This window comes from Syngnathoides biaculeatus, chromosome 13 (genome assembly GCF_019802595.1).
Source record: "Syngnathoides biaculeatus isolate LvHL_M chromosome 13, ASM1980259v1, whole genome shotgun sequence".
Taxonomy (NCBI): domain Eukaryota; kingdom Metazoa; phylum Chordata; class Actinopteri; order Syngnathiformes; family Syngnathidae; genus Syngnathoides; species Syngnathoides biaculeatus.
In genome coordinates, this window is record NC_084652.1 from 10,399,539 (window position 1) to 10,424,874 (window position 25,336).

Below are 25,336 nucleotides of genomic sequence, written 5' to 3' on the forward strand. Positions count from 1 at the left end.
GCGATATAGCAGGGTGTTCAAATACTTATTTTTTTGACATATGTCACCATCAGCTGCAGAAAGAAAGTTCAAAGACTCTGCCAATCCCACACACTTTGTCTTCCATTAGCCAACCTCCTCCTCTCTTCCAGGCTTCTTTCTGGGAGGTGTTAGACTATTAAACTCAAACAATGCTCTGGAGCTCTGACATCACCCTGCCCCCTGATGCCTATTCATCCCTGCACGAGGAACACTTTATTCTCTTCAAGTTCAAACATGATGGAGACATCATGTAGATATTATGTGCAATTCAAGCCCCTGGCAATTGTATTTTGTTGCATCAAAAATGCTTGCTGATTTGTACCTTTGTACACATTCACAGGTGGAATTAAGTGTATAAGTTTATTGTATCTTATCTTCTTATTCTATTTATGTTTTTCAAGTCTTGAGACTGCTTTACCTAATCTAGGATGTTTGGTATAATTTCAAGCCATGTCGTGTGAATGTGTGATGGCATGATAATTAAACTGTTTGAATCCTTGTCAGATTTAAAGTCCCTGTAAAGCAAAATAAATCTTTTGAATTTGACATAAAGCACAATAACAAAACCATAGCAAATTTAAACAAAAAAATATCACCAAGTTAATGGAGAATTCTAAATTTTGAAAAATTAAGCCGTCATGTCGGCTTTAAAATGCTGTAGAGATGTCTGCTAAATGCACTGAAACCACTCCTCGCTGTCAATTAACTGTTAATCAGCTACCACTACAAGTGGATGCAAATTTTTCTACCATCTTTCTTATAGCTACACATAACTAAATGTTTAACTTGCAAAAAAATATATCCCCTTAAAGGCTGAGGTGGCTGGAATACATCCCATCATCCCATCGCAGGACTTTTACACGCTGTTGACAAACCAGGCTTTCTAAAGTGGAGTCACATGCCTGAATATGCAGCCCACAGTCTGGCTGTCAAGTATGACTAGTTTTCAATTTTATTTCTCTCTCCTCACTATTCCTTCTTTCCCTGCGTAATGCGCGCACACTCAGGGCTGACTGAGGCGCTCTAAAGTGGCCAAACCAGTAGACTATCGAAGGGAATTTGCATTTCCAGGGTGTCGGCATACTGTAGCTAGCTTGCTAACAGCATATAACAATTGCGCAGGATAGTTACAGTTGCAAGCAAAAGCACTCAATTCCTTATGTAACGGGTGAGGGACAACTAAGACCGAGGCCCAAGTGCGTCACTAGGCCCAGTTTTAGCCACATACCGCCAAAAGGCTGGAAAATTCTAATGTGGAAAAACAGTTTGTGATATCTGCAGAATTGAATACTACATGTTTAGTTCTTAGTCTTTGCTCATATCAGATCTTATTCCCAATATTGTATTTATTGTATTTAAAAACTAATCTAGGGATTAACTTTACAGGTACCGTATTTTCCACACTATAAGGCACACTGCATTATAAGGTGCACCTTCAATGAATAGCCTATTTTAAAACTATTTTCATATATAAGGCACACCGCATTATAAGGCACATAGAATAGACGCTTCAGTAGAGGTTGTCGTTACATTAGGCATCCATTAGATGGAGCTGCACAAAAGGCTCAATATTGAGCCATATGGCTTTTGAGAAAATTAAAGGCTTTTAGGTGTGCCTCATAGTGCGGAAAATACAGTACTTTAAAAATGAAATAAAATCAAAGATTTTTAAAATTTTGCTTTCCAATACATTTTGGGAATTTGGGCCCTTTCGGATGGATTATCAATTTGGTATTGAAGAACTTCCGAGCACCGGAGGACTGCATCCAATTTAGTATTTTCTTCCAAATATACATGTAATAGTCAGTTGTCCTTTTCATTTGTCATAATATTATACTTCGCTATTGAAATGTTGAAATCTATCTACTCACATTTCGCCCACATATTAGCAACCAATATTTGTCATGCTTGTGTGTATCTTTGTGTTGTAGATGAACTCTCACACATAATCCTCTGTGCCATTGTTCGGGCACGGTGGTAATGCATCACCAGGGGCGAACTAACTATTATCGAAGATTAACAACTCCCAACCTTCCCCGTCTTCATAAGCTCCACTGATCACATATCGGCTCACAGACCACTGAGCATCAACGTGTGCTATGCACATAATCACAAGGGTATGAGTGTGTTGTGCCGGGTCTGAAATAGAGATGCAGTGGCAACTAGAAACCCATCTGGCGTGGCTCTCTTTTTCGCTCTTTTTTAGAAACAGTTGCTAAGTGTAGTCCCAGTAAAGCACTGGGATTTGGCCTTTGTCCACCACTTTCCATAGAGAAATCCTCACATTTCTAGTATTGTTTTATCACGTCAAAGTAAGTATCCTGTTAATGTTGAATTATAAGATTAAAGGTTATTTTAGTGCATGTTCCTTGTCAGAATTTTCAGGGCTTATTGCTGTCAACAACATGGGTTTTAAATACACCGGTGGCTTGAGATAGATTCGTTTAGTGACCGTGCTTAGAGTCATAAATCAAAGCATTTGTTTGTCGAATCATATTTCCCAATAGAATTGAATATAAATGCTATTAATCCATACCAGCTTCCTCCCAAAAACAGCTCAGATTTGGGGTTTTGCATAAGGAGAATTGCTCTGTTATTAATTGAAGTGTAGTAATACTTGTTTTTCAGATGTAACGAATGCATGCCTTTGAATATTAGGTTGTCTGTTGAATTGCTGGAAATGGATGGATGGATGGATGGATGGATGGATGGATGGATGGATGGATGGATAGATGGATGGATGAAGGGATGGATATCTCGTATCTTGAAAAAAAGTCAGGGTCACCTGTTGGCTCATATCTCAAATCACCACTGTACTCTTCCATCAAGACGCCTGATTCATCTTAATTTCGTCAAAGCCAATAAATGAATGTGTCTGTTTTATTATTTAATGCAGGGTTCACCAACGCGGTACCCGCAGGCGAATGGTAGCCTGCGAGGACCATATAAGGCACTCGCAAGGTATGTTCTAAAAATACCATAGGCCACAAATTGTTACTATTATTTGTGTTTTAAATTCTGAATCTGACTTGCCTACGTGAATTAAAATTTTAAAATACCTGTAATGTCATTTACTACAATAAAATAAAACAAAAATATTTTATGTACGTGTAATGAACTGAGTCTGAAATTTGCCACAAACAGGTCACGTAGCCCTTCATACGATCAGCCTCAAAAAGGTTGCTGAGACCTGATTTAATGTAAGTTGCATCAGTTTGTGGTAATGATGCCAAATGTCCAGCTTCAAAACTATAGTTGACCGTATCTGACTTTGGGAGGAAGGCAGACTACACCCTGGACTGGGTGTAGGACTTCAGGCTCATTCACAGAGCACGTAGAAATAACCAAACAACAACAAAAAACACACACATTCACACCATCACTGATTGGCAACCATTAGTGACTAACAACTGAATTACAGCAATATTTTTTAGTATTTTGCTTTGGTGTTTAATATTTAGAGATTCCAATGTTCGGACATGTTCAACAAAGACCAATCACTGGGCGTGAACCTTTTGAGTTGCTGCTGCTGGCCAGTATCACAAAGCTTCATTCACAGTGTGGGCGAGAGGAGAAAGCGCTTTCATCTCCGTGTATGTTTGGACAGAAGTCACTGGAACGCCGGCTAGAGAACAGTAGAGCCTTACATACCGTGATCCACACCATCCCTACCAAACAACAGACCATCAAAGATTCCAATCCGCTGTGAACATAATCCCAATTATTATGATATGTAAACATTATGGGAAACAGAGAAGAGCACAATCTCTCTGAGCCTCATAGACTTAGAACTAACCTGATAGAGGAAAATCTAGTCCTTTTGCAGCTTTAATAGCATCAACTCCTCTGGGAAGCCTTGCTACAATTGGGTAGTGTCTCTCTGGAAATATCTGCCCATCCACCTTTCAGGTCATGGTTGGTGGAAAGTGCTTTGCTCACAATCTCTGTTCTAGTTCATGCTAGAGATGAGGCATGTGATTTTTCCGTTTAACGGCGTAATTCCGTGTTTTTAAATTGGATTGATTAAAAAAATATATATATTCTCTATTTTTCTGCAGTATTCCGACCGTAACCTGTGCCAGAATTCACCCTCGTTAATATTCCGATCCGACTTTTGCAAGCGAGGTGGAAGATTAGCTACACGTCTGTTGATTGGTCAAATGTTTTCCTCCTGACCAATGAAAACGCTTGTTGGTACAAGGCTGTTCATGGGGCCATTTTCAAGTCAACACGATGGCGGTGCTCAAGAGGAAAGACGCCTCTCGAGTGAAAGAAATTGACAGATATGTGAAAAATAAATTCCGATGGGATTGAATGGAATAAGGAAATTGTCAATACAGTTGGAAAGAAGGAAGTTACCACTCTGTTAAGCGACTTAATTCACAAAATCAATCGACCCGGTAAAACATTGTGTACGTGGTGTCATGATCCTATTGACTATGGATCAAGAGGTTTCAAGGCATTGGAAGTTCACGCGAAATGACAAAAACACGTCAAACAACTCAAAACAACGAAAATGAACTTTTCCATAGCTGGTACATTAAGATGTCAACACAAGGCAAACAACCAACCCCAGTTGCAGACTAGGTTATCAATAACGAGAGTGACACTTCAGAAGCAATTACTTGTAAAAATGTCAATCTAAATTTACTTATAACAGCACATGACGTTAATAATTGTTTTCATTAATGCTTTTCAATCATTTACTGAAACAAGAAATTAAAACTTTTTTGAATGGATACGATATACATGCTTTGAAAGGACGCTTGCATGCCATGACGCAAATCTGAATTCAATTTAATAGTTTACTTGGTTGAATTTGTATTTTAATTTGTAATTTTTGAGGGTAAAGGTATGCACCTAAATAATGAATGATCATATTGTGTACATTTTGAAAACAGAATAGCATTTATTTATAGATGTGCTAGATATATTTCATTCATAATACAATTTATACATTTTGCACGTTAAAATTGGTAATCGTCCTTTAATCATGCTTGCAGCCCCCAGACCACCCGGCTATTTTTCAGTCTTTTTTCATTCAGTCAAATGCGGTCTGAGAGATGTTTGGTCCTAGTTAACGGCTCTAAGGTTCTTCCCACCAAAACCCTTTGTGACCTGTTCAACTCAATTAAAAAAAAAAAAAAAAAAAAAAAAGATTATAACTGGGGAGTGATTAATTACAGACTACAGGATTTTAGCCCCCATTTCGGCCCGATTCATTGTCGGAGCCGATTTCCTGGCTCCAGCCCGCCATATTTTATCCGGAATGGTAACATTTTGTGTAGTGTAACATAATCCTTGACCAACAATTTTGTCCTATGATAGACCTACAACACCAAAAACAAAAGTCTAGTATGTTTGATTCATTTACTTATTATAACCCGCTACACATTTTTCCTTTTTTTTTTTTTTTTTTTTTTGTTTTTTTGTAAAATAAGAATTGTTAGAAATAGCTTAGTCGGAGATCTGAAATGTATTAGTTAATCAGAGGAGTTAAATTGGGGCATGAGTATATATGTGTGTGAGAGAGTACATATATTACACACACATTAAATGATATCTCTCCCACACTGCATTTTTTTTTTCTTTGTAGCTGGTCAGATATTTACAGTTCTACGTCAAAAGACATGTGACAAGGATAAAAATAACAGCTTTTGGATTACAATATACTCTACATAACGGTGACGTGCAGTAAAGTCTTTAAAAGTAAGTAAAGTGGAGTCTTTTGCGGAGGGTGACGTCATTGATTGGAATTATGACATCAAATCCGATCATAAAATCCTAATTATCGACCGGCCAGTCAGATCGGTGTAAAGTCTACTATATATTTGAGTACACCCCTCACATATTTGTTATTTACACTGTTATAGAAGCTCTGCACTAACTACTTTATAATTATACAAAGAGTCATTTCTTTACTTACTGTCCGATGGTGAAGACGCAGCTTTTGGCTTTTTCCTCTCAGGGGTGAGGTAATATAAATATTTACAAAAAAATAAAGGGGTGTGTGTACTTAAATGCAAGAGACTGTATATATTATTAATTTGCAATCATTTCTTTTATGACCTATGAACTGTTTTGGAGGGTTAATCAGGGAGATGTGATCAAAAAGTTTTCAGTAGTGGTGTGTCCTAAGGATCATCATTGTAATGTCCCAATGGGCCCTTTTTAGTTACTGTATCAAATACACAAAATATAAGTGTTATTCTGTGTATATAATTTAAACCAAGTGTTGTTAACATTAGTACTAGATTAGTATTTGTTGCATGGAAAGAAGTTTGATGGCAACCTTAGCCTGTGAGTGTTTGAATTTTGCAGTGCAACCCAAAATGCTGCAAAATGTTCCATGAGCAAACAGCAGCAGTGTTGTATAACTGAGTCGCGTTATCTGTTGTGTTTCCTCTTCTCCTTTAGGGGAGTAGAATATTTCTGTTTCCGCCGTGGGAGTATAATGTTTCGATGGCTAGGTGAAGGAAGGTGCATCTGTACTCATGCATAGCACTTGCCGCATGCCTCTTCCCCTCTCCAAAAGGATAGGACGCGGCCCCACCCAGCATTCTTTTTACCTCACTTCATTGTTTGTTCTAACCTCGCACAGTTTCAAAAGCATGGGTGTGTAACATTTGGAGGGAGAGTTGGACGAGTGCGCGATCAGGGTGGTTCGTGTTTTTAGCACTACTTGCCATGAATCAGGCCGCACAGTAGCCTGCCACGTTAATTGTCCCTGCTTGGCCTGGATTGTGCAAGTCTGATCTCACCCGGTGAAATGAAGCCCTGTCTATAGGACAGCTTTGCACTGGATTGGATTCTTTGAAGTCGGGTCAAGACTCGGAAGAGCACACACCAATGCAGACACGAGCACACATTTTAAGTGCAACCCAGGGCCGAACAAGCCTCACTCTGCTCTTCAGTCAGTTTCCTTACCGACAATCGCATGCTAATTGAAGAGACTTTTTCTGGAGCTTTCCTTTTTACCCTGGTATTTTGAAATACCGTACACCCTACATTTCCACCCAAAATCACACTGTAATTTCTGCACGATAAGGCGCACCTAAAAGCCTTTAGTTTTCTTAGAAGCCGACGATGCGCCTTATAATCCAGTGCGCCTTATATATGGATCAATATTGAGCCTTTAGTGCAGCTCTATCTAATGGATGCATAGCGTAACCCCAGCCTCTACTGTAGCGTCTTTTCTATGCGCTTTATAATGCGGTGCACCTTATATATGAAAAAAGTTTTAAAATGGGCTATTCATTGTAGGTGCGCCTTATAGTGCAGAAAATACGGTCGTTTAAAAAAAAAACCCTGGTCATCTTAATTGATTCCTCCTTGCCGTTAAGATCTTTCTGGAAGGTCCTGTACACATCAAGGGGTGGGGACTTGCTGACAAATGCTGATTAGTTTAATCTACTACTAGGTCAAGCGCCATGAACTTTGAAGTATGGTAGAAATGCAAACCACATGGTCCACAGGAAATTTTTGATTCTAGGAACTCTGGTTACCAGGTACTAAATGTTCCTTTGCTTTTACTAAAAAAGGGTATATTGTTCATCTTTCCAAGAGTTAGCTACTTTTTTGAAGTGGATAACCAAAGCTAATTGTGCTTAAGAAGTTGACTGTGATAGGTTGATGTATTCCCACTAGTCTAAAAAACTTTTTTGTTCACTTTTTTTAATGATGTGAAATTCACCAGTTAATTCTATTATCACTTTCATTTTCCTCGACTTTGATAATTTTTGCTCTGTTTTGGTTCCCAGACTCTATCCGTCGTTTTGTCTGCAAGCATATTCTAATTACGACCTCCTTTATCTGAATCGATAAGTAGGTCCATTAAGGCATAAGTGTTTTCTCTTTTATAATATTTCTGTGAATAACACTAATTAAACAGAAACACAGGACCAAGGGACTGACGTCGGGAGGCCTACTCATGGAGCAGTTTTTAACTGTGGGCCAGTTTCTTCATGTGCATGCAGTGACCTGCTATGATCTCTACTTGTGCAACTTCAATTTGGATGCTTATGAGTGCCTGATTTTGGTGCAGGCAGTGTGGGATCGATTCCTGCTCAGTGATGATATTGATAGGTTCCCTGCAAGTGACTGGCGACCAGGTTAGGGTGTAGTTTTCCTTTCACCCAATGTTAGCTTGTGAGGATAACTGGCTTGAAAAATAGACCTGGAATAGGACTAATCACTGATATAAGTGTGAATCCGGTGGTCAACGTGTAGGGTCATACTGGGTGAAAGCAATGTGATCTGTCTCCTAAGCACAACACACACACAAACACACAATCATTCTTTCCCTCATCAACCACACTGCATGCCACTGTGACTCTGGATGAGTGCTATTAAAACACATGATCTTCATAAGCTCTAATTTTCACTTTTAGTGTGCACTTCTACTTGTTATGCGGCTCTTTTTAAAATGCTGTACTATCCATCACACACATCCAAAGATAAATTACTGACAAAAATCCTCAAACCAAATTTTTCTTCCAGTTTGGGGAAAAAAATAAAAACAATCGAGACTAAGTCAGGCAGCACGGTGGATTAGCTGCTAAAGCCTTAGCCTCACGGTTCCGAGGACCCGGGTTCGATCTCTAAATTGCGCCTAGGTGTGATTATGAGTGTGACTGTTTGTTTCGATATGCCCTGCAATTGGCTGGTTCAGGGTGTGCCTCGTCTCCTGCCCGTTCAGAGCTGGCATAGGCTCCAGCACTCCCTGCGACCCTCGTGAGAATAAGCGGAAAAGAAAATGGATGAATGGATGGATGGAGACTAAGTCAGTTTGAACTTGCTAGGAATCACACTTTACAATAAATTCAAATGTATTCCTGCAGTCGTAAAGGGTGTCAAGTACGTATGTTGTAGTGCTAAATACATTTGACTGTTGTGGAAGAAATACTGAAAATGATTTGTAATATCGAATTCTCTGCTCAAATTTGGTCAGTTTCATATTTTTTCACTCATCAATTCAATTTTTTATTTTTTTTTTTTTTACAAATTATTGACCAGAGTGTGGAAAATGGCTTGATGTTTGGTTGATGCAATTATAATGTCTCAACAAACATTCAATTATTGAATTTAAAAAAAAAAAAATGGTGGGGTTCCTGAAAACTTTTTTTTTAATGTTTATTTTTTTGAAATGGATGAGGATTCTAGTTGATGACAGTAATATACAAATTATATAGTCTTGGGCCTGGTAGCTTTTTCCATTTATTTAATCAATCTCTTTAATATGATGTTTGCTTTTTGAATTGAAGCAATTATATAAAGAAAACCTTGTTGTAGCTTTATGCACTTTCAATTTCAGCACTATATTTAGACGGACATGCTCACGCCAATCTCAACAAGATCCAATAACAACTTGAGACAGCAACTTCACACTAAGTGGACAACGCTAAATATCTCTGAAAAGCCCCCTGCAATCTAAGTACACTTCTCAGCCGTGACCTCGCTCCTCTCACCCTTGCACCTGTCTGGTAATTCAGTATGAGTGAAAGTGAAGGAGAGTGAAGTCATGACAGGGTTCGGAGATGTCGCCCAGTGGGGGCTGCTGCTGTGAGGTCAACCAGGCCCCTGGCTCTGTCTATCTCTTCCAAATGCTTGGTGTTTGTCTGTTTGCCTCCATGTCACGTGATGTGTAGTGTGCTCAGGCCACCTGTTGCATGACCCACAGTGGATGCATTAATGGATTTTGTATTTTTCAAAAAAGTGACGACCATCTTTAATTCATGCTAAGAAGCAGACAACAAGTGGAGTTATTTTTATATTTTCAGTGAGACATAAAAGAGGCCTCATTCAAGCCATTTGCAGACTCAATTGCCCTCAACATTGCCGCAAGACATAGCGCCCATTTTTATGTCGCAAAAGCAGTCATTCGTACAAGTAAACACAGGAGGACCTGAAGAGAGATTTAAACGCAGGACCTCTCTACTATGAGGCAGACTTTGCTCCTGATCCTGCATCATCAATACGTTAACTAGCAGACTGTTAAAGCGCTTTGAGTACCTTGCAGGTAGAAAAACGCTAGACAAGTGAAGGAACATCTACGTGCTAACTCAAGGATGTCAAACTGTTTTTTGTCACGGGCCACATTGCCATTCCGGTTTACCTCATCGGGCCGTTATGACTGTGAAGCCATAAAAATCTTTGATCGCCTCATCATATTCCCACATGGAATTTTAGGAATCAGAAATCAAGGGGAATGTGTTTTTCAACTATTGTTGTTTGGGAGCACAAAAATGCTTACAATACCTCAATTTTATCATTTATGATTTGACAATTTGAAATTTTGGTACAGATTTGAACAAAAATCACAGAAGTTAATTCACACGATTTAGCTTTGCGGGCCACATAAAATCATGCGGCAGGCCGGATTTGGCTCATGGCCTTGAGTTTGACACCTGTGTGCTAACCAGTAGGTTACTATGCTATATTATACTACGTACACTGAGGCACAATTTGCTAGCACAACTGAGATACTCATTAACAACTTTATGTGAGTGGCGTCACCTTTTACATGCTCGTAAATCCAGATAAGACAAACCCTTGTTCTTCCTCTTTCAGGGCCGCTGTTCCAGGGAGAACTGCAAGTACCTGCACCCTCCTCCGCACCTAAAGAACCAGCTGGAAATCAACGGCAGGAACAACCTGATCCAGCAGAAGAACATGGTCATGCTGGCTCAGCAGATGCAACTCGCCAATGCCATGATGCCCGCTACACAGCTACCACCTATGGTGAGAAGACACACAAACACACTTTTATGCCGTATCATCATCATCTACGCAACAAATTTATGGACAACCTGTTGTGGAATCAGAGGACAATAGTTTGTTCAACTATTAAAAATTACGATTGTAAAAATGAGTTTGGCAACAATAATACGATTTCAATATCTTAACGCTATTATTATATGTGTCATTTTGAGATTTTGATACAGAGTTTAGCAAGACTCATGGAGTTTGATGCACTTGATATGCTTTTATGGCCCACATAAAATGATATGGAATGCTGGGTCTGGGTTCCGGACCTTTCGTTTGACACCTGTGTTCTACTGTACTGTATTATGCTACTTGTGACTTAGAGTGTGTGTAGCCTTAAAAGGCGCGGCCTATCCTGGTGAGTGAATGAGAGTGTTGAGTTGGCTGGCTGTTAACTGGGTAACCTGTTAGCCAGTATGCGTGTAGACTGACTCAGCGCTTATTACGTGTTTGTTGTCTTACTGTTTGTTCAATGTAGTGACTAATCTAATTATTCAAGTTATGACATCAGCCCCAGAAGTGTTTCATTGGAACATTGTTGCTTCTAGGATTCACACATTATTCCTATTTTTGAATCTCCCCATGTTTTTGGCACCTAACTACTTCCACATTTTCAGCTATTTCAAACCATTCTATCGACATTAAAGTTCCATTGCATCCATACTCTACATGCATGAGCATATCACTGCTTTTGCTCCCAACAAATCTCCAGACTTGTAAAAGTGGAAGCAGTGAAGCTCGTTCACGTTCAGCAGCAAATTTAATCTTGTGCTTTATTTATTGTTAGCACAACAGCATGTTTTCTTGCCCCTAACCTCATTCTTCCATCCTTCAGCCCATGTTCTCGGTGACACCCGGCCTGGCCACCAACGCCAGCGCTGCGGCTGCAGCTGCAGCCGCAGCTTTTAATCCCTACCTGAGCCCCGTGTCGCCAGGCCTGATGCCCCCAGAGATCCTGCCCAATGCCCCAGTCCTCATGGCTTCCAGCCCTGCCGTCAGCCAAGTCCCCAACGCTGCTGCCGCAGCCCAGAAACTGCTGAGAACAGACAGACTCGAGGTAACTGGGCAACTGCTTCTCTTGAAATATCTGAAAATTTTAAATGGAAACACTTTGTGTCACATTTGTTGTTTTATTAGGAATAAATTCTCATTGTTGTCTTGACAACAAATTTAGTTTTCCTTGGGACATACTACTAATAGACGTTTTTGCGTTGTATTGCATTAGTTCAGCTCGACAGTTGATAGATTGTAAAGAAGAGAACCCGCCCTTAATTTAGGTGTTTATCTTTGTTGAAATGATGCAAAACTACTAAAAATGCTTGCAACTGTTTACATCATCAAGCACATATCAAGGCACGTATTTTGGGCATTTGTTTTGATGAAAACACGTTACAAACACGTTACAAACTACAAGTGTTAAATGATAGTTACTGCAGCACAACAGACAGTACAGCATGTAGACACCACTTGGATTCTGCTGCCCCCCTCTGCCTCATGTATGAACTACTGTTTCCCAAACATTTAGTCATCAAGGCACACATTTTACCATTGGAAAATCTCATAGCACACCATCAAAAAAAAAAAAAAGTATAAAAACTGAAATGTTGATGAGCTCATCTCAATTTACTCCAAAATTTACACACACAGTGTGAATTGTGAACTGTTAGTGATGGGAATGGCAACTGGTGGATGCACTTGTTGTGTCTTCTGTTGTCAAGTGGCATTCAATTAGCCTGCCTGTCACTATATGACACCGCCATACATTGAGCAAATGTTTTTTAGGTGTGTAAATGACTCATAATTCTTCAAAATATTTATGTGCTTAAAATTGGCTGAATAGAAAAGTGTAGCCACTACTTTTCTGTAGAAATATGATCACATGGGCCCTGGTTAAAAGACTGCAGGTCTTACCCACTTTTAAGCATATTGTAGTTTTTGGAACTGCACACTATCCACAGAGACATAAAAGCCCTGATGACTCATGCTTCATCTCCATAAACATAATAAGCAGAGCTGTTTGTGGTGTGTCCAGTGGTGTTTTATGATAGGAAACAAATGGTGAAGCATCCTTGGCTTACATACCAGGAAAACTGTAGCAAATGATAACAACAATGTAATAATAAATCGCATGGACAACTTCGCAAAAATAAAACAGTTATCCAGTTACCTAGCAGCCATCTGAACATAGATCAAGAAAATTGCTCACATTTTTTACCCCTGTTGTTTCCAGGCATAGTTCAATAACAATCGCCTAATAGGCCAGTGAAATGTTTGAATTACAGGAAGCCACACTACGGAAGTTCCTAAAACAACACAATAAGGATGGTTGTTTAAGATGTTCATTTGCATCTCAGTAACTGCTCTGTAATAAATACAAAACTCACATTAGATATTCAAGTTTTATCCCGGTTCAGGTATCGCAGACATGGAAACAGAACTCCTGTGATGAACAGTGAATGACTCTAAATTGGTAGTTTAATTTATGGGCATCCCAATGAATTACCAATCTGTTTATTATGATCGAGGTGTTTATATGAGGATTTTCATTCAGTTGGGACTTCTAACCCAGTTCTCATCATAATAGAAGGCTCCATGTGAAACTGGCTATTGAAATGAATGGAAAAAGCCATTAATATGTTCCTGCCTCCTAAGAAAAATAGATCAAATGTATTTCTGAGAAGAATAGCACTCTATACTGTTCCACTTTATAAAAATACAGCAATTACGAGGGCCTGGACTTGCTGTCGAAAGCCCCATTTGGTATTCGTATTAACATAAACAAATGCCTTCTGAATCAGAATCACATGATTACTCCTTGTGCAGTTCTATTCCAAAATAATAGTCCAAGAAAAATCCAATTTGATGATTTGAAACCTATCCTTTGAACTAGAAGGAGTGTTGGCTGCCACTGGAAAAGTGTTTTTTTTTGTTTGTTTTGTTTTTTTAACATTGGCTTGCTGTCACCAGGATCCCTCATTGTACCTTGATTGTTTTTGCACATGTTGTTGCTGTAAATTCTTGGACCAGCTGCCTCCTTTCGAGCTGGCTACCTGGGCTGTTGGCAACCTAGCCAAGGTGGTTACCTAGCTGGTTGGCTACCTTGCTATGCTGCTGCGTTGGATAAACTTACTCCCATTTAACTCTGCCACCATCACCGTCCACCTTGGTGACGGCTCCTTTCTCGGCTTCATTTGTGATGCTGCCATTAATAGCCACATAGCCCCTGTGGGCTTGGTTAAATGGGCCGCCATTTATTTTATTTTTTTTTTTACATTTTCAGCAAAAGATTTCAGTGGCACTATAACTGTGTACATCCAAAGTGTAAGTAAATTGAATCTAAATATAACGTTTTTGCCTTTTTTTTGGGGTTCAGTTTTATGGATATTGTGTAGCTCCTTCTAGTGTTGACACCTGGGGGCATAATAAATCAGACATATGGATCTACTGTACATGTGGATGGTCTCAGCTCATCAGTAAGCTGCAGTAATGTTTATTCTTTACAGAGGATAAAGAAAATATTATTATTGTTATTGTATTATCTGCCGGCACGGTGGTTCAGCTGGTAAAGCGTTCGCCTCACAGTTCTGAGGTCCCAGGTTCAATCCCAGACCCGCCTATGTGGAGTTTGCATGTTCTCCCCGTGCCTGCGTGGGTTTCCTCCAGGCACTCCGGTTTCCTCCCACATCCCCAAAACATGCAACATTAATTGGACAGTCTAAATTTCCCCTAGGTGACATTGTGAGTGTGGCTGTTTGTCTCTATGTGCCCTGCGATTGGCTGGCAACCAGTTTGGGGTGTACCCCGCCTCCTGCCCATTGACACCTGAGATAGGCTCCAGAACTCCCGTGACCCTTGTGAGGATAAGCGGCAAAGAAAATGGATGGATGGAAGGATTGTATTATCTGTCCACATGTGTTGCTTCACTATTTATTCAAATATTCATTGCTTAAAGGATTATTACATCACAACACAGATGCTATTCGATAGAAAGTCCAAATCATGTATCACAGATGTTTTTGCTTACAAGTCAAAACAATCACAAATCTATATCACAAAAACCGGTAATTTGGGTCACTCCTGTCTCCGGGGACTACTGCACGAGTGAATTTAGTTTCGAGCTTAGACGGGGAAAGAAAAAAAACTCGTAGGTAAAGCTGTCACCTTTTATTCTTACCGTTGTGTTTCTGGCTTTAGGTGTGTCGCGAGTACCAGAGAGGGAACTGCTCCCGGGGAGAGGAAGACTGTCGCTTTGCCCACCCCGCAGACAGCACCATGATCGACACAAACGACAACACCGTCACCGTGTGTATGGACTACATCAAGGGCCGTTGCTCCCGCGAGAAGTGCAAGTACTTCCACCCGCCGGCGCACCTGCAGGCTAAAATTAAGGCCACCCAACACCAGGTGAACCAGGCCTCAGCCGCCGCTGCCATGGTGAGCAATTTTGTCTAATGTGGCCACCTAGTCGACAGTTTTATCGTGTGTGAGATCCAATTTCATCTAATGTTGGTTTTGGGGAAAAAAATATGATAATATCCTAGCCCACAAACAGAAAGATAGTTTCTCTCTTTCTTGCAGTACTTTTATTGTGCTTTCTATCTATTGCTTCTCTTCCTCATGACATTACAAACAGGTTTATTGTGCTTTAGGTTCTGTCTTCTACCAACATCACTAGCACAGCGACTTGTCTTCTGGTTATTGTTTGTTTTGTTTTCTACACGCTATTTTTGACGTAACGTGGTGGAGAGCTGGAAGTAAATGATTGCAATGTCTCCGTCTAGAATGTGGACAGTGAAACTTTCTCAGTGAACTACAGTGAACTCCCGTTTATCATTGGGGTTTTGTTCCAGACCAACTGGCAATTGGTGAAAATTTGCTACATAAAGACCATATTAAATAATTACTCCCCTGCTGACAGCACATTTAAACAAACAGATTAAAGTATACTTCAACTTAAAACACTTATTATGTAAGTATTTCCTTAGTGGCTCTTCTTACTCTCACTCAGTTTTCCAAATAAGAGGCAAATCGTGCTTGCTTCATTTGTTTCTCCATTTAGCATAGATGTCACAGTAGGTATACATCTTCAAACAACTGCTCCTTTTTTTGAAGTTTTAAAACTGCTCGTAAGGTTTGAACGTAGCCTCACTTCACTAATCCCCCTCCAAGTCTCTGACCAAAGCCACGCCCCTCAATGACAATGACAATGACAGAACATGGCAATGTTAGACACGACTGCGAAGTTGGTAGCACTATGTATTCGTCGGAGTATTAATACAACACAAAATGTTATCAGTTTGAAATGTTGTTTTTTTGGAATATACAATCAGTTCCATCCATCCATTTTTTGAGCCGCTTCTCCTCACAGGGAGCTAATCTCAGCTGTCATTGGGCAGGAGGCGGGGTAGACCCTGAGCTGGTTGCCAGGCAATCGCAGAGCACATAGAGACGGACAACAGTCGCACTCACAATCACACCTATGGGAAATTTAACCCACGCAGGCACGGGGAGACCATGCAAACTCCACACAGGCGGCCATCAGAGCTGAGAGGCCAACACACTACGGTTGCGCCACCGTGCCACCTTATACGATCAGTTACATATCTAAAAGAAGAAATCGATTTACTTGCCCGTTTTGAATCCTCTCCGCTGTCTGTGGCCCCTCAGCCTCTAAAGAACAGCATATATGTTTACGCTTGCTTTGTCCTGGGATCTGTCTAATTCCTTCTTTTTAACTTTTATTGCTAACTGGAGGTGAATATCCCGCCATAGTTTCAGCAAAGCCCCTCAACCTCAACAAAAAAGGTAACAGTGTAACAGCGCAAGGCCGCAGGGGTGTACCTGCTATGAGTATGCCTGCAAGTGCACTGGAATGATTGACAACTGATCCTTATTTCTCAGATTTTTTTTTTAATCAGTTGTGGGGTTTTTTTTTAAATCAAAATGGGGCCAGAGAGATTTTTTTAAAGATCACTTTCCTCATGTGCTGCTTTCAGATCATACTGGCAAAAAAGACAAAATCTTTTGTTTTTTTAACGAAGAAAAAAATCACAGAGTAGCAACACAAACAAACAGAGCATACAGCAATGCTCAATGGCATATCTCTGGTGTGTGGAAACAGTCTCTTCATCTTGCTGTGCATTGTGCTTCATCTACTTAAGTAGAGCTCAGTGTTGCCTGCTATGCTGCGGCACAACATGGCACTACACGGAAGGTGTCAACGTTGGATTCAGGCTTGGCTGTATGTCTTTACAAAACCTATTAAAACAAAAGAGCAAAATTAAAAAAAAAAAACATCAAAATAGTCAGAGCACGATTGATGAACCGTGATCTAGCGGGGGTTCACTGTATTCTGTTTAACGTGATTATTTACCTCGTTAAATAATGAGTGAACAATGTTTTCATTGCTACGTCCATCCATTTGTGTGTGACGTTAACTAATGTAGACTAGTAGTACTGTTTGTAGTATGATGATCATGTAACTGTTGAGCAATAGAGCTAGTATCCACATTGTGCATGCCTTAGTCCTGTAATCCCCTTGTAAAAATGCATTCCAATGATTTGTTTTTTTATTTGTTTTTTTTTCTCACCTATACCCAAACTGCACTGCTGCCCCCATGATGCACCTCTGCTTGCTGGTTTATGTTAATGCGCTTGAACCCCATTGGCCCATTGCCATCATGTGCTCGCTGCCTGCTAATTAAGACTCAGTCGGCTGTCAAATCACTGAAGCGACCCCTCGACGCAACCTTTGACCTGGTACTATGACCTTTCACCTTTTAGCTTGGCATGTGGCTTTGTTGTAGAGCAGTGTTTTAACAAATGCGAATATGGTCGTCTTTGTCTCAGTGCAATGTCTGTTTTTTCCTTCTGTCATTATTGTGTGTGATGAAATGACAGCGGCTCTTCCAGTTTGGTTTGGGCACTTGAGGGATTCAAAACGAGGTCATTCACAGGAGGAGCCGCATTCAATTCATCGCCTGTGGTGTCTTCAACCAAAAAAAAGCTAGTGAGGGTTAGGGAAGCCTTTTTAATGGTAGCATGGCTTTTATGTCTTATGTCCAAGTGTTCACTGTCGTGGAGCTATCTACTGTGCATGAATATGTCGCTAATGCACGTCAGGTGGGGCTAAGAGGTCTTACAGCTATTACGTACAAGGGGGGATCACACCGTAACAGGTGATTCGGAAGAGATGGTTCACGCCATCAGACCTGAGAGGCGGCCTCACGTCAAAGATGTTTTGAACCTGAGACCGTTTGACTTTAGTCTGTGAGTGAACCATCACTTAAACACGGCTTCCTCAGTTTATCATGGAGCTAGCAGTGCAGCCTCCCCTCTCTCTGTGCTTCCACCTCTTGTTAGCAGCTGTATTGTTGTTCTTCAATTGTTAATGCTTGCTTATGTTGCTATTTAGTTTAGCTGTGAGTACCAAATTAATATTCCAAGTGAAGATGATAATTTTATGTTTGCTTTTTAGCCAGTAGCTCCAGTAGGCACCATGCTCCTGCTTGTGTAGTACATGTCAGTGCTGCTTGCTTGCTACTGATGATATGATCATATTGTTGATGTACACACAAGGATGTTGTAATGCTGCTTTTATGATGTCTTCTAACATATGTTCCCTTTTTTTGTTTTGTTTTTCTTTTGTTTGTTCCAACTCATCTTTTTTTTTTCCCTCCACACACTTATCTCTCTATCACTGACCTCCCTTCATCTGGCTGGGCAGGGTATCGCCCCCAGTGTCATGGCTCCCCTGCCAAAGCGGGCAGCCCTGGAGAAGGCCAACGGGGCCTCTGCTGTGTTTAACACCAGCATGCTCCAGTACCAACAGGCCCTGGCCAGCATGCAGTTTCAGCAGCAGGCTGCTTTCCTCCCATCAGGTATGCAAACCACAAGCTAGCCAGACGATGCCCAGAGTGGCCTAACCCACCTACCACTTGGCTGGAGTTGAACAGATGGCCCGGTCATAATATTGTTGACCGTCTATCTAACACGTGTGATTTATTTATTTTTGGGTGGATGAACATTACAAGGACCAATCGATAGATCAATCTCAATATCTCATTGTTCGCTTTGCATGGCCACTTAGAAGAAGTCACAATCCTACTAAATTTCGGTGCTGTTTATATGAGGGATGCTACGTCTCCACCAAGCAGTAAAGTTCTCTTCAGTTTACCACAGTAAAATTTAAATATAAATTTGAATCATTCTATCATTACCCACAGTTATCTTTCTATTCTAGGACACTACTTACTAATATATGAATATTGGATTTCCGGTTAGAATTTGAGAATGAACTTGAAATGTACTACAACCTATACAAGTCAACTTAATTTTACCTTCTTCTATCTCAACTGTTGATCATTTATTATGTATTGTCTCATCATGTGAATAGCATGATGAAGAAAACTGTTTAAAGGGGAAAACCAGTGGTTTACATTAACAACGTATCCAATAGGTCATGTAATATGTACTCTATTTTGACAATGTGATGTTCAATCCTCTCTCATTTAATAGTGTTTTGAGAAGATCTTTATCGACAATTACGAATTTTCAGGGGCGCTGCCATTTTCGCGAGTCACATGACCTACGTGGGCGTGCGTATGTGACGTGCCGTTCCAAACGCTCGATTACACGGGACACCATTTATGCCCAGCGCTGATCTTTCGGATTTATCCTCATCTGATGAAGAAATAGCAGTATCGGTTGATCGGGAAGACGGAGCAATACTTCCATACAAATTTGAACCTGTGGCTGTAAATAATGCCGCTGAGCGGCGGAATGAGCTCGTCAGACTCCGCGTCATTCCGCCTTAAGAACCATCCGAATATTATTATTTACAGCCGAGCGGTGGAGCGAGCTCACGGCTCCGCCACTATGTATGGAAGTATTCCTCCGTCTTCCCGATGAACCGATACTGCTATTTCTTCATCAGATGAGGATAAATCTGAGAAATCAGCACTGGGCATAAATGGTGTCCCATGTAATCGAGCGTTTGGAACGGCACGTAACACGACAACATACGCCCACGGAGGTCATGTGACCCGCGAAAATGGCAGCGCCCCTGAAAATTCCTAATTGTCAATAAAAATCTTCTCAAAACACTGTTAAATGAGAGAAGATTTAACGTCACATTGTCAAGATAGAGTACATATTATATGACCTATTGGATACATTGTTAATGCAAACCACTGGATTTCCCCAACTGTAATTGAACCGGGAAATAAAATTGCTCCATTTGCGAATCATCTGTCAGCTGGATCTCACTTTGTACCTAGGAACGTCATTTTTGTTTTGAAAGATAATGTACAACAAGGGAGTCGTTCACCTGTGACTACAATTTTGAATCACAGAAAAACTAATTATTAGCGGTCAGCTGCTCATGAAAACTAGTTTCACCACCCCGCAAACTGCTTGACAACCTGCTTGCGTTGAGTAGCATTGAAACAAAAACATTTGTGTAAAAAGTACTCAGTAATTGGACAGTTGGACGCGTGGCTTCAAATGTTTAGAGGACATCTTTAAAAATGTTAGTCCATGTGGAATTTTCCAAATGACTTTTTTACTATTCATCACCTTTCCTAATCTTGTTGTCCCTGTCCCGGCGTTTTGGGAATGTGTTGCAGACCATCAAATTCAAAATGAGAGAATATTTCCCCCCAAAAAGACAACATTTTCAGCAGTTTGAACATCCTCAAACAATCAAATGTATTGTGTATTCCATTGAATATAATTTGGAAAAAGATATTTAACAGAAGGCTCAACATCGTTGGAATTGGGGTTTGTAATATAAAAATGTAGCACATGACCTGAAGCCAACTGTCCCTCCTGCTTGGTAGAAACAAGGCAACTTGATACGTTTTCACGACTTAGTAGAAACTCACCAAGGGGTCACTCATATTCAATGGCTGGGGCTTTTGGTGGAGCTGATGACATGACGACATCTAATGGTAATCTAACAGACTGCAGCGTCGGGCTTCTGTACACGTTCACCCTTCTTCTAGCCTGTGTTGAAAAATGTATTCATAATTCTCAGATGTTCCATATTTACTGGTACAGTACATGCACCATGCTTGAAAACATGACTGACCAAGAGATATTAACCTTCGCCCACCTTATCTTCCTCCCCCCACCCCCACCCCACCCAACCCCACACCCCCCCTCACTCTAACGAACCTTGTGACGGGCTGTTTTGATTTCTCTCCCCCCCTATCCAATCCACTTCCTGTTGCACTGCATGATGGGCAGGCTCAATATTGTGCATGACCCCTGCAGCCGGCGTTGGTAGGTTCCAGTTCTCCTTCTTCAGTTCTATGTGACTTCCTGTCTGTGGCTCGCATGCGGCTCAAAAATGTAACCACTTTAGCCTGAGTTTATAGTGTTTGCTAGTTAAATGTGGCAAACTGAGCTGCTGTCAAAGAGAAATATTCCAATGTTGTGTTTTACCTGTCATTCATCTGTATTCATTGGATAAAGTTCATTTGATATTTTATTTTGCCGTTTTCTCTGTGTTGCTTGAATCTCACCCTCTCATGCTTGTTGTCAACCTTGCTTCTGGCTGGTCTCACTTTCGAGTGCCTTAACATGAAGAACATTTTAAAGCCATTAAACACAGACGGGGAACCATTTAAACATGCCCCCTTCACACTTCTGCCAAAATGACTTTATTCCTAAGTATTACTAGTTATTGTTTTTACATATATTGAAACTCTAATTATTTTCCACACAAAGCAGCTGTAGGATTTGTGTCTAATTTTTGAATGGCGTCAAAGCAAAAATTATTTGTTTCGTTTTAGTTTAAAACAGTGTAGGTTAATTTGACTGAGTTATATTTAATACAAGTTGACAACAAATTTGAACCTCAAACTTACAAGAGTTCTTTGTCAGCAAAAATTCTATTCAATTTTTTGGTGTTTTTCCCAATTTTCCTTGCACCAACAGTATCTAGAACATTGTTACTCAACCTTTATTTTACATGATAAAAATCACATGGCACACTACCCAACAAAACTGTCGCTGTCTGGTAGAACCTCCATGTTTCCAAATACGGTTATTTATATGTTTTGTTTTTTACAAATTGATACTACAGTATTTGTCTGTCCCCACATGCTCTTTTTAGCACTTTTTAGACAACAAAGAGTGAAAACGTAGATACAGTATATTTGAGTCAACCTGTTTTGTTAAAAAATGATAGTCCAATGCATTGTTGCCGAATGACGTCTGTGAGACATGGAAGTAAGATTGTCTGCAGAATAATATATGTCTGTTGCACTGTTTAGGGAGCTCATTGTGTTTCTTTATGTCGGGGCTCAGGGCTAGTGCATAAGTTGATGTGCACAGCTGGCGACAGTTATGTTTCCACAACATTTTGATCAGTGATGATGTGCTACATTAGCGATTATTTCGTCTTAGGGGGGACAAATTTAGTTTTGATTTAACATGATTATTAGGGGCGGCACGGTGGGTCGGCTGGAAAGCGTTGGCCTCACAGTTCTGAAGACCGGGGTTCAAATCCCGGCGCCGCCTGTGTGGAGTTTGCATTTTCTCCCTGTGCCTGCGTGTCTTTCCTCCGGGCACTCCAGTTTCTTCCTACATCCCAAAACATGCAACATTAATTGGACACTCTAAATTGCCCCTAGGTGGGATTGTTGAGTACGACTGTTTGTCTTCATGTGCCCTGCGATTGGCTGACAACCAGTTCGGGGTGGACCCCGCCTCCTGCCTGTTGACAGCTGGGATAGGCTCCAGCACTCCTGTGACCTTTATGAGGATAAGCGGCTAAGAAAATGGATGGATGACTAATACCAATTTTTATGTAGATTCTGCCTGACAGCAACAACATGCAGCAATGTAACAATGATCTCTGATAATGAACTTTTTAGTTGAACACAAAGTTATTAGAATATAATATTCTGATTTATTCATACAGTAGCAACAGGTGAATAGGTGAACAGGTTACCACCTTCTGTCATCTAATAGAAGAGCATTTAATTGTTCCGTCACTATAGAGGCATAGATACACTAAATACATCATTTTCAGACCAATTAAGTGAAATTGATTGAGAATCACTGCTCTAGTTCACTTCTAATACTTTACAACACACTTTCATGGTTGTCTGCAGAGAAACAAAAGGGACTGTGTTAAATTGAATCCCTCGAACTTCCTGTCCAGCACTCTTTTGTCTTCCCCTTGTGTTGTCTGTGTGCGTTTCCTGTGTGTATTTTTGCTTACATGATTCTCCCCTCCAAAAAAGTTCCAATGATGCACGGTGGTACCCCAGTCACTGTGTCTGCAGCCACCACATCTGCCACAAGCGTTCCCTTCGCAACTGCCTCCACCAATCAGGTTTGCACCTCAACCGCCTCTCTCGCTCTCTCTGTCTCCTCACTGCACTCGGACGATCTAGTGATGCTCGTGATTCACAGCGACTGGGGGGGGGGGGTTGCAAAATAGGTGGTACTCCCTCTTGTTGGCCTACACGAGAGTCCAACTTTCCAATGTGTTTGTTAGGAATTCTCATCTTTCCTTCCTGAGAAAGAAAATTGTGTTGCATTTGAATGTCTGACCTCGTTGTAACTCCCATTTTTGTCCTTTCCTATTTTGAGGACTCTTCCTTATCAAAGTTGACTACCAACGAATACATGCAATTGGTATGTATGAGGTAGTTTTTTTTGGGTTTTTTTTAACCTCCTCCTCACATTCACCATTTGCACAGCTCGTGCAACAGCTGCTATCTGTGCCCTTTGGTGCTTGGCTTTTTTTTTCCTTCTTTTACATTTTTTTTTTATTTTGAATTTTTCCGCCGCTGCTTCCAGCACGTAAATCGCAGCTTTACCATGTTCCAACCCAACAGTCTTGAGTACTGTGACGGACATGTTTCAGTCAAAAGTCTTGTATTTAGACATGGGTGAGGATGAGGAGCCAGTTTTGTGCATTCTTCTGTTGAAGTGTGCAGGTCAACAACATGGAGGACTTAGATCTGCATGGGGGGAGCCAACTCACTGTCCCTTCGCTGCCTCAATAATAATAATAATAATAATCATGCACTCCCTTTCTTCACACTGTCCAGATGTGCTAATTCTCACTTGTGCAGACTAATAGTTTTTCTATTTTGTCATCTCTCTTTGTTTGTTTGTTTTCCCACCTGAGAACTTCCCTTAAAAGTGACAGGACGCTGTTAATCTGTGTGTACATGGCTACGCTGACTGTAGATTATTTTTGTTTGAATCGCTCTCAGTTGAATCATGTGTCTGCTTTCTGCCTTTCCTCAGATTCCAATAATATCTGCAGATCATCTGAGTAGTCACAAGTACTTGACTCAAATGTAGTTCCTCCTAAGAACAGTGAGTCTCTATTTCAATCCGTCACACATAAACTACTCTGAAAAAGTTAGGGATATTAATTTTGAGGACATTTCAGGATGAACCAAAAATGTGAAGACCCTGTATATTAAAGTCAGATGTTTGTTTCTAAATACAATGTACCGTAATTTCCAGTCTATAAAATGTGACTTTTTTCACACACTTTCAACCGTGCGGTTTATCCGGTCATTGCCTAATTTGTGAATTTTTTTTGTTACGGCGGCAAGGGGGGACTCAAGCGGAAAAGGTAAAAGTGAGACCGAATATATGTGCCGAGGAAGTCACTTTTACTGGTCCAGCCCTGCTGCGCGAGCATGTTACTGCCGTGTTGTGCAGTGATTTTTACCAGTACGTTTGTTTTGTTTTGTTTTTTTCCTGGCCCTGTTAGCGCGGCGAGCGTTAAACTCTCTGTACCATATTTCTTTGTAATTATCTTGTTTCAATGTGGGCACTTGTGGCTTTTTCACCGTTGCAGCCTATGTACAGTATGTACCAAATGATATTTCCTTTACAAATGGACTGGGTGAGGCTTATGACCAGGTGCACTCTGTAGGCCGGGAATTACGGTACATGTTTGAAGATAGCCAAAAATGTGAAAAGATTGAGAACTACACAGTAATAAATAATGGAAATGAAACATTGAACTCTTTTTCACCATTTTCTTGATTATTTGGGTGTGTCGAGGCAGAAAGAATTACTGAAACTTTGAGCAGTTTAAGATTTTACAATGGAAAAAATATCAAAATGTATATGTCATCATCTAATGACGATGTAATCCCAGTTTACTCAGTAACTACTTAGTCAATGTGAAATCTGAGCCTGTTTAGTTGAACACAAAAAATGTACAGCTCTCTTTTATGAATGTAAATAGAGCTCGTGCACCTACGTCATAAAAACACGTGACATCGGTCAAACAAAGCATTGTTGCAAGTTAACTCCGTTGAGACCAAACGAAAATATGTCTTATACCACGACATCCACAGTTTTGCCCAATACGTTAAACCTTAGAAGGTGATAATAAACGAAGGTACGTGGAAAAATGAGAGACACTTGGCATAGATTACCTGTATTTATTGCCAATGTCGATGTTTTCGGCGATAAGAAATTGGACAGATAATTCGCTTCCGCTTGTCTTGGACGAGTGGATATACACACGTATCTGGTGAGTAAGTCGTCAAAATTTACATGG

At 40.5% G+C, this 25,336-nt stretch overlaps 1 protein-coding gene across 18 annotated transcripts in view; it reads left to right on the forward strand.

Moving 5' to 3' along the window:
* The window catches only part of mbnl1 (muscleblind-like splicing regulator 1), an 80,914-nt gene that overhangs the window by 47,968 nt on the left and 7,610 nt on the right, over positions 1 to 25,336 (forward strand). For 7 of the 18 annotated variants that reach the window (XM_061840311.1, XM_061840312.1, XM_061840313.1 and 4 more), the window contains 9 exons: positions 10,591 to 10,761; positions 11,621 to 11,842; positions 14,980 to 15,219; positions 17,491 to 17,544; positions 18,512 to 18,665; positions 21,034 to 21,069; positions 23,040 to 23,131; positions 23,392 to 23,436; positions 24,058 to 24,129. In XM_061840311.1, coding sequence (XP_061696295.1) covers positions 10,591 to 10,761; positions 11,621 to 11,842; positions 14,980 to 15,219; positions 17,491 to 17,544; positions 18,512 to 18,665; positions 21,034 to 21,069; positions 23,040 to 23,131; positions 23,392 to 23,436; positions 24,058 to 24,114 — 1,071 coding nt within the window. In that variant the 3' untranslated portion in view covers positions 24,115 to 24,129. The remainder of the gene's footprint in view (positions 1 to 10,590; positions 10,762 to 11,620; positions 11,843 to 14,979; positions 15,220 to 17,490; positions 17,545 to 18,511; positions 18,666 to 21,033; positions 21,070 to 23,039; positions 23,132 to 23,391; positions 23,437 to 24,057; positions 24,130 to 25,336) is intronic. The other 11 variants (XM_061840318.1, XM_061840320.1, XM_061840319.1 and 8 more) reach the window with 11 other exon arrangements.